This window comes from Manacus vitellinus, unplaced genomic scaffold, assembly GCF_001715985.3.
Source record: "Manacus vitellinus isolate BGI_N305 unplaced genomic scaffold, ASM171598v3 scaffold_12_pilon, whole genome shotgun sequence".
Lineage (NCBI taxonomy): Eukaryota > Metazoa > Chordata > Aves > Passeriformes > Pipridae > Manacus > Manacus vitellinus.
The window spans coordinates 8589271-8605488 of record NW_021938949.1 but is presented as its reverse complement, the minus strand read 5'-3'; the positions used below and the strand labels follow the sequence as shown (position 1 = coordinate 8605488).

General features: G+C 39.1%; 2 protein-coding genes across 5 annotated transcripts in view; one reads left to right on the top strand and one right to left on the bottom strand.

Annotated features, from left to right (window-relative positions):
- CUNH7orf50 (chromosome unknown C7orf50 homolog) overlaps positions 1–16218 on the bottom strand; it is a 115919-nt gene that overhangs the window by 24358 nt on the left and 75343 nt on the right. The window contains exon 1 of one of the 3 annotated variants that reach the window (XM_018067317.2): positions 3844–3967. The exons of the other annotated variants lie outside the window; for them this stretch is intronic. Coding sequence (XP_017922806.1) covers positions 3844–3936 — 93 coding nt within the window. The 5' untranslated portion in view covers positions 3937–3967. Of the gene's footprint in view, positions 1–3843; positions 3968–16218 lie in introns of those variants that run through there. 3 annotated transcript variants of the gene reach the window in all.
- Positions 3944–16218, top strand: part of GPR146 (G protein-coupled receptor 146) — a 49744-nt gene continuing 37469 nt past the window's right edge. The window contains exon 1 of one of the 2 annotated variants that reach the window (XR_001920021.2): positions 3944–4533. The gene's annotated coding sequence lies outside the window, so the exon portion shown is untranslated. The remainder of the gene's footprint in view (positions 4534–16218) is intronic. The other variant, XM_018067312.2, reaches the window with a different exon arrangement.

The window sequence follows — 16218 nt, the reverse complement described above, 5'->3', positions numbered from 1 at the left end:
TCCAACTATACTTTTATCCATCCACGTCAACTTGGTTGATTTAGTCGTCCTATGTGCCACAATCTGTCCTTGACTGGTTTTTAATTTGAAAGCCTTATGTGCTTCAGAAAATACCTGCATTCTACCTACTGAGGCTGAGGGTAATTTTATGACAATTTGTATATAAAAAATATTTCCCCCGAACCTGGGACTCGAAAGAAAACAAAACCAAACCTTTTACTGGAATTTAAATCCTAGCTGTGTTTATTATTTATTACTTTATTGATGCACCTCTTTAAATCAATAGCCCTATTTTTTAATTTCTCTTTCTCCAAACCATTCGTGTGACTGTTCTTCTGAAAGGTGTTCCCAGTTTGTGACCCATTTGGATTCAGAGTTTTAGTGTTATGTTATTATTTAAATTTTAAAAACCCAACCAACAGGACTTCATTGTTTTGAGGTCATAAATATTCCACGTTGTCTCCTTCTATATTTATAAAGTGACATCACAATTTGTAGTGCTGCAGTTTAGTCTTAACTACAACATTGTAAAGTCCCTATTTGAGTGTGTGAGACACTTGTTTATTGACGTGATAAATTTAAAACACATGCACACAGAAAAACACAACACTTGCTTATTTGCAAAGCCTGCTGAGAGCTACCACACCACCTTGGATCCTGGGCTCATTAGATCTCAATCTAAACAAGGTCAGGCCAGGTCAGTACACTTGAATGAATGACATTCAGAGGAGAGCCAGTGTTTTCTCGTGATTAAGGAGGTGGGAGTCTTCCACTTGGAAGCTTTCCAGAAGGCCTGAAAAGGTGCTAAAAGGGATATTGCCACTGGATGCCATATTTTGAGTAAAAGGCAGACCCCCAAATCTTTCACACTTATGCTCATAAAAACCCACGTCAACTGTGCAGGGGTACAGAGATGTGAGTTCAGGCATCTTCCAGCAAATTGCCAAAGTTTATACTGTACCCTGTCCATCTGCAGGCAAAGTGCTGTGACTGCCAATACAGCGCCTTTCATCAATGCCAGTTTCCAAATTTCTGAACTGTGTGTAAATATAGCAATATGCTGTAAATAGTCTAAGACATCTGCCTCAAAATATCCGGAGGCTTCAGCTGTGGCAGTTTTAGATACCGGTTAAAGTTTTCCATCATTCTTTGCAATCTGGAAATACTGCACAAATTTGAAACATTTTATAAGTGGTCTTTATAAATGAGCTTACCCATCATAAATGGGGAGCCAGCTCACACTGAAGGGAAGCATTTAATAGTGTAGAGCAGCCCTGCTAAGCAATTCAGAGAAGAAGAAGAACTGCAAGAGAAACCAGCAGAAAGATGTACAGGTTTTCTTGAAGGTATCTGACCCTTTTTTATTTCAGCAAGAGTGGTAGAACCAAATAGGTGTAGGTTTTCAGGGACTGCACCTGCATAAAAGCTTGTACTGCCAGGGGACTATGAACCATAATAGCTGAGCAAGCAGCACCCAGACGGGATTAACAGCACACTAATTGTGTTGTATTTTCAGCAGAGCATTAAGTGCATTTTTAAATTTGTTTCCAGATTTATAGTTACATGAAAGTCCTTGACTGTCTCATACCTGAGTAGAACCGAAGACATCTCCTAAAGACTTCTGTTCCTCCTCCTCGCCCATCACCCCGTCCAAACCTCCCACATTTGCATCCCTGGTTGCCTGCTGCCAGCACAGAATAAAGTTGATGTAGTCAGAATCTCTGAAGAACTACCACAACCAACCGAACACTCGTCCATTAAATGTTGCCTTTATGATTCGCCTGTGTAGGTCTGAACTTTCTGCCTGATCAGGGGTTTGGCTTTGCTGCCAAACCTATAACAGTAACCACAGACCAAGCCACAAGACCAAATTCACTATTTATTAGTAACAGTGAATCCAGCTCCTCCAAAACCAACAGACTTTTATCCTTTCCTCCCAGCACAGCACCACAAGTCTGTACAACAGCAAAGCAAACAACAGCAGAAATTGAAAGGGAAAAATAACAGCGACAAACATATAAAAAGGGCGTCAAATTTTTGAACTCCAGAGAGTTCAAAATGGGGGAGAAATAGATTATATGGTTTATTTCATAGTAGAAGCATTGTATCACCTTGTTTGTTCATGAAGCTCATGTTATTTCATAACTTTTAATACAGAAAAATGTCAAAAGGGGCTTTGTTCGCTGACCAAGAGCTACCGACCCGTCACATAATGGCTTCTGCTGACGAGTAGCCTCCTGCCCCAAAAATGCCCTGTGAACAGTATCAGCATGCAAAACGTCCTGTTCCTGCCTTACACAATACATATGAACCCTGATAAATAACTGGCCATCTGCTGGCTCAAAAACAAAAAGCAGAATCTATAAACACAGTTCAAAACCCACAGAGAAGAAAGGCTGGCAAACCCTTACACACAAGGTTCATAAAAGAAAGATTGACAAATGATTTACTATTGGAGGCTGTGCTCCAACTAGAGCTAGAGAATTTGCATAGAACAGTTCATGGCCATACTGAATTTAAATAATTATTTTCTATCATCTAGAACCTTTTGAAAAGAAGTATGACCAGAGAGGCCACATGAAATTTCATTATCATGCAGAAAGCAAATTTTAAATGAAAAGCAATATGTAGAAGTACTCCTCCTTACATCATGTCTGTCACACTTACAGAGGAAGATTTTTTAAAACTTATATGCTGCTCAAAGAAAAACAACAAATTTTTCACAAAAGCTAGGTGTTTTTAGAATCTCAACTCCTTGCAACAAAACCACTGGGAATAATTTATATTAAGTTGATTTGGAAAGGTTTCTGTAGTTTCAACCCAGGCAGAGAAGCCTCAAACAAGTTCTGCAGGAAACCAGATTTAAATAAGAACAGGCTTTTTATCTTTCTGCTCCAGGAAAGGATTCTTTTTGTGGTCATGTAAATGCCTTTTTTTTAAAAAAAAAAAAGCCTCCTTGTGTACACAGCTATAGTATCTCAGGAGCACAAGTGATCAGGTAGCACTCTAAATCTGCAGCTGTAATTTAGAATAGATGCACCTTGATTGGCTTGAAACCCAGCTTAATTTAAAACTATGTGATCTTTGCATGTCTCATAGATTTACAGAAAACCGTGAAGAGCCCATAAAGTGTTATCATTAGCAACTGCTGAATAAGAAGAAATTGAACAATTTACCAAATTAAATGAAAGCATTTACAGGCACACAGAATGCACGACTTACAGAACATAGCTTGTTGAATTCCACTTTATAGATTGTTTGCTCCCATAAAGTACAAACTGTAGCAGATTAGGTTCTAAGGCATAAATTAGTATCATATTGTATTTCTCATTTTTCTCCACCGCTATCACAGCCCTGAATGCAACAGAAATATTTCAGACACCACCGCAACTGCAGGCTCAGGGAATGCAGTTTTGCTTCATTTGCAACTACAGCGCTGCCAGGAATTTTCACATATTTGTTGGAGGATTTTGCTTACTCCCTTACCCTTAATTAAACCACATTAACCAATCAAGAGAAGATGGAATTTAAAAAAAAAAAAAAAAAAGAGAAAAAGAAAAGAAAAGGAAACCCCTTGGAAGTCATTTGTATCCACATCCCTGTGGCTCACACACAGCCCTTTTAACCCCTCCCCAGAAACACGGAGGAATTTTAATAGAAGGAGCACGAGACCGTCGCAGCACTCGGCGTTTTCATTGCCACCAAAGTCGTCCCCTTTAGGGGTGCTGACAATTTCTTCCGAAGCTTGAAAAGGCTTTGGGCTGCGAGAGAGGAGGTAGAAGCAGAGCAGGGGCTGTTTTGAAATCCTTGCTGGAGAATTAGAAAAAAAATAAATAAACCAACCCCAAACCACGAGCTCGATCTCCTCCAATGAAAGAGGTACCACAGGGTGTAGGCAGGTTGCCAGGCGAGCTCGGCAGCGTGACCGCACTGCATTGAGTTTCTTTAATGAAAGCCAGGAAAGAACACATTACACAGTGTTTCTTCTGAGAGCCAGCTAGCCTCCAGTGATTGAAATCAATAAAAACAGTCGGCAAGGGGCCCAGTGGGGGAAGAGAGAAATCTCCACTACAGCATTCAGTTTGCTTTCCACTTTCTCCCTCCCCCTCTAAAGTTAAACTCTGAAGATCACCATGACAAGCTACTTTGCTTCCAGCGCTGGGAAGACGCTGGTGGGGATTTAAAGGAAGCGAGCACTTTCCTTCGCCTCCCTGCCTTCGCTCTCCCCCCAGCGCGAAGGAAATGAAAGGCTTGTTTGGAATTTGAATCTCGCCTAGAAAAACTTCATTGGACAAGTGCATCGTCCTGCATTTCAGGAAAGGGATGGATTTTACGGTCGGAGAATGCTAAAAGGTGAGAGGGGGAGGAAAAGCAGGAATCTGATCCAGCCAGAGCCCAGGAACAGGCTAGGATGTCCAGCCCGGCGCAGGGGACCTCTGGAGCTGCGGGGAGGAATGCGAGCAAGCGCCTGAGATCATCCACATCCTAAGGCAGCTGGAACATTGGGAACACGTGACCGACACACCGACCCAGGTAAGCAGAACCCGCTTTCATCAAAAACTCTCCGTACCGCGCCCGAAACCGGAGCGAGACCTCCCTGCCCCAGCCTCCCCTGCCTGCCCCGCGCCCGCCCTCGTTAACCTCGGCAGAATTAACGCTAAGCTTGTCCCGTCGGAAAACCGTGTCAGGCCACTAATCCTCGCTGAACTATAAACCGTGCACAAAAGCCCTTTGTTTACCGGTTTTGTGCTGAATTCGCGAGCTGACAAGGTAGGACAGGGCCATTGCAGGGGTGCAGCCCCCCCAGGAGCTCCCGCTCCACGAGGAAACACGGCTGACACCGCACGCTGGAGCAGGCTGTGATCTGAGACAGCGCCAGTAATGGATTTCTAATATGGTCCATATTTATCTATTTTATTTATGTATTTTAATCACCATAGCAGCTACATACAGAACATACTTGCACCGAGTTCCATGTGCTGCTCTGTACCACGAATTACAGCAGCGTGCATGCACGGGGGCAAGGCTGATTGCTTCGTCAAAAAGAACTTTGCAATTGGTTGTTCCTACAGCCAAGGGGGATTTCTGGCACCTTGTTTAGGAACGACTGACACAGGTTTATGCAGCACATGTATATTCTGCCATTACCCTAATGCATGCAGGTTTTATCCCTAACAAAAATGGGAAAGGCACAGATAACAGCTGTGGATCACAACATTCTTCCAAAGTTTTTGGCCAGCTTCAGATGATTTATGTAGACTTCAGTGAGGCACAGAGGATGAAATCAAAGCCCGCCTTCTGCAAAGCAAGCAAAAATGATGATATCTACATCTCTTTTCCAGCAGCGGCAGGAATTCACTGGAACAGATAATAAATAGGTGCCTGTGGAGCAAGAGCAACAGTGTTTGTCCCCTCCATGCTGGTCATCATTAGATGTTGACAGCAACACACAAGCTCAGTCCCAGAGAGGGACTGGATGCCTCCACTTCCACTTATTTGGCACCTCATGATCCCCAACCTGTAGGGTACAAAAGCCTGGTTGACTATGAAGGTAGAAATATGAGACTTCCAAGCATCTCCTCCCTTTCAGTACCAGCAGACAGAATGCACTAATTCAGAACAGCAAGTGCAGATGTATTTCTGCAGGTGCAATGTTGCTCTTTCCTTGGAAAATGCACGCCTTTTAAGGGTCATTTTATAATGTTCACAACACATGGAAGTGGATGACTCACACACTTACAGAATGACCTGGAGAACACTTCCATGACCAAAAGTAAAGGATGTAAGTTTAACCATGAACTGTTCCAATAAATCTACGAAAATAGCTGAGGCAGTATTTAAATAGTAATAAGTTGTTACATGGATTTATTAATCCAGTTTTGAACTTTTCACACAAAACAGTCACAAAATTATAGCCAAAATGTAATTAAAGAACAACAATTTACAACAAAAAAGCAAAGTTGTGATTCATAACAGAATAGGACCCTATATGAGGTTTTGGTCATATCCACAGACCCATTATTCATTTTTCAAAACGAGTTCTGTGTTTTCCTCCCCTGCACAGATCCTTTGCAGAAATGATAGCACCTTCATAGCTCGGGAATCACAGCAGTCACTCCCACACCAATCAACAAGTCTGTTTTGCATGGCTCTTGGAGCTAAATTTATCCTCATGCAGAAGAACTCATTGAAGTCTTTTTTTAACATTTCAAACAAGGAAAGCTTAGGTGGGTCTTACACAACACATATCACTTGTACTGACATTCTCAAGCTCAAGTGATATTCCTCCCCATTACTCCCTCAGCAGAAATATAAATATTATCTTTAAAGCAGAGTGTGGGATATTTTTGTTCAAAGGGATGTGTTTTTCAGAAGCCAAGTGGTGTGAGTTTCCACAGCACTTACTGTTAATGGAATATATTCTTTTCAACCACACAATATAGAAAAAAAAGGTATTTTCTCAATTAGAAGTTTTGATCAAATACAGACATTCTAGCAGTCATACCACAAGGCAGGATTTATCACTCTTCCTCAGTCATGTCAATGTTATTAAAGCAGATTCCCTGCACAGTGACAGAGTCCTTCCAACTCTCCCTTTAGAGTGTGGAGATCTGGAAGGATCTCATGTTGCTTTGCTGAGTTGGATACAACAGAATAGAACTAATGGGAACCAATTTCTCCCATTTCTACTAGTCTTGATAGTCCCATGTCTTTGGGAGTACTTTGTCCTCAACAATGAATCACATCTTCACCACAGGCACGAGTTCCTAACAGTGCATGCCAATTGTCCTTACAGAAACAAATGCTGGTAAAAGAGCTGTTTGAAAACAGTCCACAAGGTTTTGAAACAGTCAGCAAAGCAGATGAAATTATTTTAAAAGTGTAAGAACAAACATTTTGGTTTAATCTCACCTATTTAAGATTTTATGAAGGGAAATATCTGGGATTATACAAAAAAGTTGAATGCTATTCAAAAAATGTGGAAATTCAACAATAAAGGTGCAAACATCAGGGTCTGCTGAATGCCTGGATAGCCTGTCTTGGGTGAAACATAATACTCATGCCTACACTGGTGGAGAAAGAGCATTGCCATCCCTTTCAAATGAACATGATCTGACACTTCTTGAATATGGTAAAGCTTCAAGGTGTCTCCTTTCTCATTTACACCAGTGGTTCATGTTCACAGTACTGGATTCACTCAGCTGAGCATATTTAGTTTGCTCATTCTCAAGTTGACAGCTCCTCTGCAATGTACCCATTCTGCCTCAAAAGTGGAACGTAATTAACATACAGCTGGGGAAGGTACAGTTTTCCCATCTATTGGAAAGACTAGTGAAGCAGAAGACAAAATAGTAAATGAAAAATAAATGGTTATCAATACCTAAGAAAGGTGGTTTTCCTTACAATTCAAATGGGAATCCTTGCATTTGACTTAGGAAGACATTTTTGTTAGAAACAACAAAGTCATCAAAACCTGTAAAGAACTTGATACCTCTTTACCAACAAGTTGTCACTATCTTCAGCTCCACAGTTCAACAGGATGCGTGGCTAGAGGGAATGAATGTCCTGGGGTAGATACACTCTACTCTCAAACCCTCTGTATATTCTCCCACATATACCTCAACAAAACTTTTATTCAATTTCTCATTAGATCAAACTATCATCACTGCTAGTTTGCTATACTAAGATCTTTTTTAAAACCTAGCAGAATGCATTTCATACATGCCTACATTCACATACACTCAACTGCACACACACGTGTGTGCAGGAACATGCAATTTTCACTTTGTGGTGAACAACACTCAAGGAAAGAGAGTGGGCAGGATTCATTTCATTGGCAGAATGTGATCACTTAATGATTCAACAACCCTAAAACAGAAACCCACAGTAACACCCAGAACACAAACAGCCCCTCAGCTGTCCTGCAGTTTCATACCATGACAACCAAGCAAGGGTATCAACAACCTCAGCTCATGTCTTGCCACTTGCTCTGCTTTACAATGGGATAAAGGATTTGGGAGACAGAGAATTGGACCCTCACTTTGGTTGTGAAAAGAGAGACATCTTAACACAAAATAAGGAATGAATGTGATGGATGTTACTGATTTTTGCATTTGACTTTATGTCTAGTGATAATCAGAGATGGGTGACCTAGGCCTTGACAATTAATTTCTGTGAAATTATTCTTCTTCTAAATATTTATAATTTCCATTAATAGACCACTGAACACTGGTATGCAGAATTTGAACCTGTTTAAAGAAACAAGTACTACAAAGCTGTACTGTAAAACTGTACCTCAGGTACAGTTCAGTTCCCACTGAACATCCTATTTAAGTTTTGTCTCAAGGAAAATGGTAAAGGAGGAAAGTTTCTAAGAGCTGGCATGAATTACACAGTCTAATTTTCCTCCAGGTCTGCTTGCTGCTCTTCAAATCACCATGATCAAGTGCAAGTGGCACTGCACAGGCTCATTTAACGTGACTGGTAGGGAGAAAGAATTTGCATATATTGTTTGGGAGTTTGAAATGGTCTCCTGTTGAAAGTTCCTTAAGGAAATTCCATCTATAATTTCAGCATTTTGAAAGTCTCTGAAAATAAAGTGCAATCCATTCCCAGATCCTGTTTATTTAGCAACGCTCTACATGCTTTCTGCTCTTGTGAGCTCCCCGATAACTATAAATCTATGATACCAACTTTTAAGCTCTCCAAGTTTATCACACAGCCCTGGAATACTGAAATGACATCTGGTTTTTATAGCATCAGGTGTGCCCTCATTATGCGTTTGTGAGGCAGAGCAGAAAATTGAAAAACAATTATGATTTAAGAACCTAAATTAAAACCTGTTGACTGTTTAGAAAAAATGTTCTATAAAACCTGTTTGTATTCCAACAGACCACACTGAAAGATATCATTGTAAAAGCAGCACAACACAAGGTGTTGGTGATGTTTGCTTATTTTGGAATTAGGGCATCTAGCAAGTTATCCTAAAATAAAGTTGTATTAATCTACATTTCAATAATAAGTAGGTTACACATATTTACAAAATAAATACCAGAATTTACAAAGATTGAATTTACAACTCATGATAGTTTCAAAGCCAAGCTTTACCTTCCAAAGTTACATTTTACATCTTTGATAAACCAAGTACAAACACCACAGAAAACAGCAGTTACCTACATAATTTTCAGGTTAAGTACAAAATAGAGTGGATAATTACAGATGGAATACCATGTGAAATACAAGAATGCATGGACCCACCCACTAACAGGAGGATTAAGTTTATCACATATCTGTTCTGTTATCATGTAATTTTTCAGGGATCAAAAGAAAGTTTTAAGATAGGAAGAACAAGGAACTTCTTCATTGCACACGGGGGCAGAACAGCAAAAGGCACTGGAGATGGTCATTAGAAAATGCAGATGGTCAAAGGTAAATGTTTGAGTTGTTAGAGAACCAAGAATCACAGGGATAATGGCTACGGTGGGATTAGACTGCAAAGCTCTGAAAGTGAAGTAGTTTGTGCTTGGCAGAAGAAAAGGAGAGCAAAGGAAGAGGGAGATTAACAGCAAATGGAAGGTCCATCTCAAGGGAAATCCTGATCTTCAAAACAAAATTAAAAAAAAATTTAACTAGTCTGGATAAAAGCCAAGATGTCAGAATTCTTTCTTGAATGGCAACAGAAAATCTTCATATTTCTGTTTACCTGGGAGCAATACAACATACTTTGAAATGGAAAAATTAAACTAAAATCAAAGTGAAAATAAGGATTCTACCTTAACCAGAGACAATCCATTATTATGAATGTGAAATGAGCAAGCAGATATGTTACTTCTCTGCTAAAGGTTAAATTAAAAGTCAGTATGTTTCCTAAAACATATTGAATAAAACTGCAATCTGCAAAGCGGAAAAAAATCAAGTTTGATGAAGAAATTTTCTCATTAATTCTTTTCTTTTCTTAAAAAATTAATACTTTCTCTTGGAATACTGGGAGCTAAAATTGTCCTGGAAGGTCATAAGATAGAAATGGAGATATGATCTCCTGCCAGTGATGCAGGCAGCATGGTTACTGGAGTGTGAAGTCAAGGAGAACAGGGAACACTGGAAAAGTTAGGGAAGCCAGGAAAACCAAAACCTTTCAAGATAGCAAAGACAAAACACTGTACTTCCTGCACAGATCCTTCCAGATTCGCTGAGTGAACTCTTCAGTTATTTAATGCTTTCATAAAATCTGTCATTGCCCCTTAAAAACTTTTGACTCCAAAAATTCCAGAGTGGTTTTCCAGCACTGACTTATCTCCCACTGTTCATAATCAAACAGGCACCCAGGAACAAACGCAGAGGTGTAAATTCGTGACAGATTCCAACTCTCAAGATACAAACAGGAGCATGGTCCATCCTTTTCCTTGCTTTGAAAATGTTTGCAATATTTTTTTAATTTTTTTTTTTTTTACTTCTACACTCAGATCTTGCTATGACTAAACCAGGGATACAACTGGAAATGAAAGATAATAACCTGATTCATCAAACACTCTCTTGACAACTGTCATGACAGGATGTGTGGTTCAGGTTGGCAGTTCAAGTCAAACTTTGCAACTTGCCCAAAGTAACATAAATTTAAACCCACTGTGGAACTTTGCTTAGAAATTTCTAACCTTCAGGTACGTGTTCAGCACAACAATATGTCACAGACTTGTCACATCTGCATTTATATAATTTAAGTACCTGATATCTTAAGTCTGCCATACCCTATGAAAAATAGGAGTAGAAAATCTGAAATAAATACATGAAATACATGAAACAGGGCCAGCAGCAAGGCCATGAGAGATTACAGTTGTGCAGAATGATGATGGACCTGGGCCCTACAGCTTCCATGCAATGTAAAGCTGAGCTGAGCCACCAAAGGAATTCTGCAGGAGAGAAACAGTGAGCAAAACTCTACAGAGTTTGAATAACATTTTTCAACTCCCAGCTGGTAGTTATTATAGGACATCTGAGAGTTCAGAAAGGTACCCTACTGTGGCTTAACAACTGTAATTAACATAACTAACAGTTCTGGTCTATGCTTTCTAATGTTTAGGTGCAGGATTCAATTCCAGTTGCAGTTCAGGGTTTCTAAATTTTGTGTGTTTTTAAGCATCAGCAGAGCCTTCTATTACTACACTGCTGGGTTAGGCTTGGCCAAGGGCAAGATGTTGTGGTTAGCAAATCTTACACACTCGTTTATCTAATGACTAATCTGAGATGCAATTTCATAATTACTTTGAAGATTTCTGCTGCTCTAAAGAAGGCCATGGGACTTACAACCAGCCCAAAGAACAACAGTGATATACACTGAGATTCAAACAGCACACAAAATGGAGAGAAATGCATAAACTCTGCATACACAAGGCCCTCACTGGCAAAATATATAGAATGTTCTTAAGTTGACAGTTTTATAACTCTAAATGGTTTCGCAAATGAAATCCAAACAAAAGAGCAGAGATGTACTCTAAATCACTCAGCAATTGCTGCTTAGAAAAACCAGCAACCACTAACTCCAGCAAACAAAAAGAGTTGCTTTAGGAAAGCTTAATGAATGGAAAAAATGTCAACAGTTTTTGTTGTTGTCCTTTCAGCTTTATTTTTCTATACTCCTGAATCTATACACATAATGATTCAGTTCCCCCTGACAAATATTGTATGACCGACTATCAATCACATCAACTTTTTATATGTTGAGAGAAGTCAGATACCAAGTGATAAAGCGAGTTCAGGCAGAGGGCATATGTTAAGCAGCTGTGAGTCCATTTAAGCTGTCTATAGCCTAAAAGCTTAATGTCATTACACAGAGCTCTGATTTCTTCCTTTCCCGCCTTACACTGGAATACCCACGTTATATAGAATAGAAATTGTTAACTTACTGGCAGAAATATAGTCACATACTGGCTGCAGCAGAACAAATGCTCATAAATTAGATGCAGTATATTTTGCTTACAGCGAAGGATTACACAACCAAGTACTTCTGTTTAGGCTCTAAAGAACTCTCTGCACTTATGAATAAATATCTCAGGTAATAGTTTCAGCAACAACTTGAAGCTGTATAAGTTAGTACTGCTGCCAAAAGACACGCTCTCCATTTTCTCCTGCCTCTTCCTTGGGTTGGCACAAGTGTTTGTACGATCTTGAAAACCCATTTGGGTTAAAATTACCTCTTTGTTGCTTAAAAAAGGTCACTTTAAAACCAAATCAGTTTCTTAATTTGATGTACTGTGAACATTTCTGCCAGCAAAAAGAGGAAGCGATAAAAAGGTGGAAGCAAGTGGATGTGCAGCTTGTGGGATCCCATTTTTTCCAGCCTCTGGCTGAAGACACCATTGCTTAAAATAAATATAAGTGTAAAAATATGTAAAGTAATAAATATAAGTGTAAAATACACAGTGTTGCTACGGATACCCGACCTTTTACATACAGGGATGATGAACTTCAGCTTTCCAACTCTTAAAACTATCACAGATCATTTGGTATTTGATGCTCCTTAGTAGCACCATGCATTGCACAGTTATGGGCTTTCAATTATTTCCCTCTAATTTCAAAATGAAGTAGGGGTCTAGTAAAGGCAGAAAAAATAATTTTTGTTTCCAAAGGCCTGAACTCAGGTGTTTGATATTATAAAAAAAAAAATTATAATTTTGACAAATGTATTTTTCTTGCAGATAAGCAAGTGAATTTAAAAAATGGCAATAGATAACCAGTATAGGAATTTATAAATCTCTTACAGTGTACAGGACTCATTTTCACCATACTGAGGGGATTTGTGCAAAAGTGAAATTCCCCTCTGTTCTTCATCCTCTTAGTTGAGCTGCTGGTTCAGTTGGTTTCTCCCTTCAGCTGATGTTCTCTGGCTGCTGGAGCTGTGGCTCCTTGAATCACAGGGTTTGACTGTTCAGCACAGACACCAACTTCCTGCCCATCAAAAACCCTGAGGCACAGCCAGGACACAAACAGCCTGGGATACAGCCAGGTTCCAATGGAGCTGTCAGATTTTACAGCCATTTCAAGGTACAACTGCAATGAGAAGATGCTGGTTCACTTCCTGCAGTTTCGAATGAGCAAGAAAATCCCCTTTATTCAGTATCTATTGATCAGTGGTCAACAAACACATCAGAAGCAAGGATTTGTGGCAGAAATAAATAGGTTTGCTTGCTCATTCTGAGGTGGGTAGTGGTAGCAGTCAATTATTGAATTGCTCCAGTAATTTAACAGATGATGACTGAGTTAAAAATGAAATTTAAAAAAAAAACAAATGCTGCCATCTATATAATAAGCCATACCCATAACTTTATCAAGATACTTAATGTAATGAAGAAAACAGGTTATCTTCATATACTATACAAATACAAATACATTGCAAGATGTGGTCAAGGTGGTTAAAGGAGAACTATAAGTGTTGCCATCCTCTGTCCCACCCTTTGCATTTCCTCTTGGAGTTGCATCACATCCAAAGACATCATTCAGTTCAGCAACAACTCAAAGCAAGCAGAGTGCCCTGTCAGGAGTTAAACTCTAGCAACCTCTGGAAAGGTTCACAATTTTGTAGACAGAACATCCAGTAATCACCAAAGTCTGTAACCCCACACCAGCTGCACAGGTACTACCAGCAGAACAGAGCAGAGCCATTGTAGGAATCAACTGAGAGTTTGAAATCTTACTGCCAAAACTTTAGTTTGGTCTATTTAAAACTCTTAGGCATAGGCAGCATGCAGAAGTGCATTAGATATGCCTATATGTCTCTGAGTCCACTCATGTTATTGGCTAATTAGTAGAAAATCTTACACTTAACAGTGTGAAAAAGGAGTTCACAGTTTCTAATTCCAGAACAGGAAGAGGGATGGTATCTAATACCAACGATCCAAACACTGCCAGGATCTCGAGGCACAGCCACTGAGATAGAAGGTTATCAGACATCTAAATTGAGAATTTCCACCTGGGAACTGCTTTTATTTAGTGTCCGGATGGACTGTTCTGCTTTCTGAACCCACCCACATAGAAATGTGTTTATCTCAAATTCAAACTAATGTTCAACTATCAAGTTATCCTTTTGCCAAAAATATATAGCTAATCTAGAAGTACTTCAGCCAATCAGTGTATCTACAGCAGGAGTAAGAACTTAAATTTGACACACTGGTGTGCCTTTCTCATAAGCAAGAGAGTAAAAAAAAAAAAAAAGAAGAAAAAAAGATTGTGAACTTCCACAGTTTAGTTGTTTTATGAAGAAATAAAAAAAACAAAACAAAACAACCCAGTAAGCAAGCCAGCTTAGTAATTCTACTTAACTTTGGTGGAAAATTGCTTCAACTTACAACTTTGTTTTCTCATTCAGATGTTCCATATAGGCATATGAAACTGATTTCCCAATACTTATAGACTAAGAAAACACTGCAATTTTAACTACTGTTGATATTTTCAGTTCCTTCAGAAAAAAATTCCTTATTACCAGCACTGGACAGCACTGCAATTTGACTGGTCTTTCCCTAATGAAAATACTGGAATTTAAACATACAAGTGTGATATTTTAACATGAATGCCCACAACAGTAGGAACTATCCAAGTTGCAAACACATTTGTCTGACTTATTTTTATCAAAAGGGCCTTTTACTTTGACCAAAGTATTTGGGGTCATCGGCACAGAAGTAATGACACAGGGAAGTGTTCAGGTACAAAATGTCTAATTCTTCAAACATTTGGTTAATTTGTTTTCTAAACCTAAAGCAATATTTGATCAGTTGAACAAATATTTGAAATGCATTTGGCTAGTTATCTATTTAGTAAAAGAACAAATTTATTTAAAAGGAATTTTTTCCCTCTTTGGTCACCACAGAACAAAAGTTAGATTGAGCTCACAAGATTTTAAGGTGTTTCTTTTTTTTACCTGGTCTCATATTAGACACTTCCTAACAGATTATTCCTGTCAGGACACCAGTGGTAATGGGAAATCCTTTAGGAATAGGAGTGATTTAATACCTAGATTTATTATTTACTAGAAATAAAAGCAGAAAAATAACTAATACAGCTCCTCTTACAAGCAACTGTCAAGTTTTTTGAGGCATTTTAATCTGTTCAAAGAGTAGATCTACTGCCAAACTGCTTGTATATCTTTCCTTTTAAATAAAAAGCTGCTTTAAATCCACATTGAGAGGTGCCAGAAACAAACCCATATAAAAGAGCACGCAGACCTCTAAAGGCTTCTAAAATCCTTCACCTCTAATAAAAGCATTTCCTTACTCTCTTTTTAGCTTCTTAGATTAAGGTTTGCATTGAGATTTCAATCAAATTAGGTGTAATGTTTCTAATATTTATAATTTTCCTACTTCTGTCCAAAAACTTTTAAATCATCTGTCTTCCTTGCAAATTTACGTGGTTGCAGTAGGACACCAACTGCAGGTTCTCTGAAATACTTCTGAAGTTACACTGAGGGAGATGCCAATTGTGAATTCTGCTTTAGCATATGTTTGGTATGTAAAGTTATTTAAGTGCTGTACAATAAATAACACACCAACGTAAGCTTTCAACACATTTGGAAGTAAAGTCGTAAAAACAGTCTTGTTTTGGCCAAAGTGCAAAAATTTACACGCAACAAATGTTACAAATAGGAAGCCGCAAAATCCACTACAAAGACAGGCAATTTTGTAGCATTTTTGTGGCTCTTCCTCCAGAGTGATAATCAGAATTAAAAAACCTAGACCACATAATACCTAACTTGCTGGGTTAGCAGGGCCTTTTGTAGCCATGTCTCCATCTCACACGCTCGTCTGTAGAGAGATGACAGGCAGCAGTGCGAGGAATAAGCCACAGCAGCACTTCTGTACCTTCATTAACACAGAATCCAGAGTACAAAGGGCTCCATAACAAGTGGAGAGGAAAATGGATTTATGGTATGGGTACAGGCAATACAATTTAAAGAGCTGTAGTGGCTCCATGGTAATTAACAACTCCTTGGGATAATTGTTCCCAGAGTATCTGGCTCGTGGTGACTTTCTGGCAGCGATCTTGCAGAAATGAGTAATTAAAAACTATTACAATAAGATTAAGATGTCTTTGCCAGAACAAGCATTGGATATAGAATAATTCTTGAGGAAGACTATGGGTGAAGGTGTTAGCTGCACTCCCACCAGTTCTTTTGGAAGCTCTGAGGTGCAAATATACATTCAGTGCTCGTGGGGACACACCAGGCTACACACA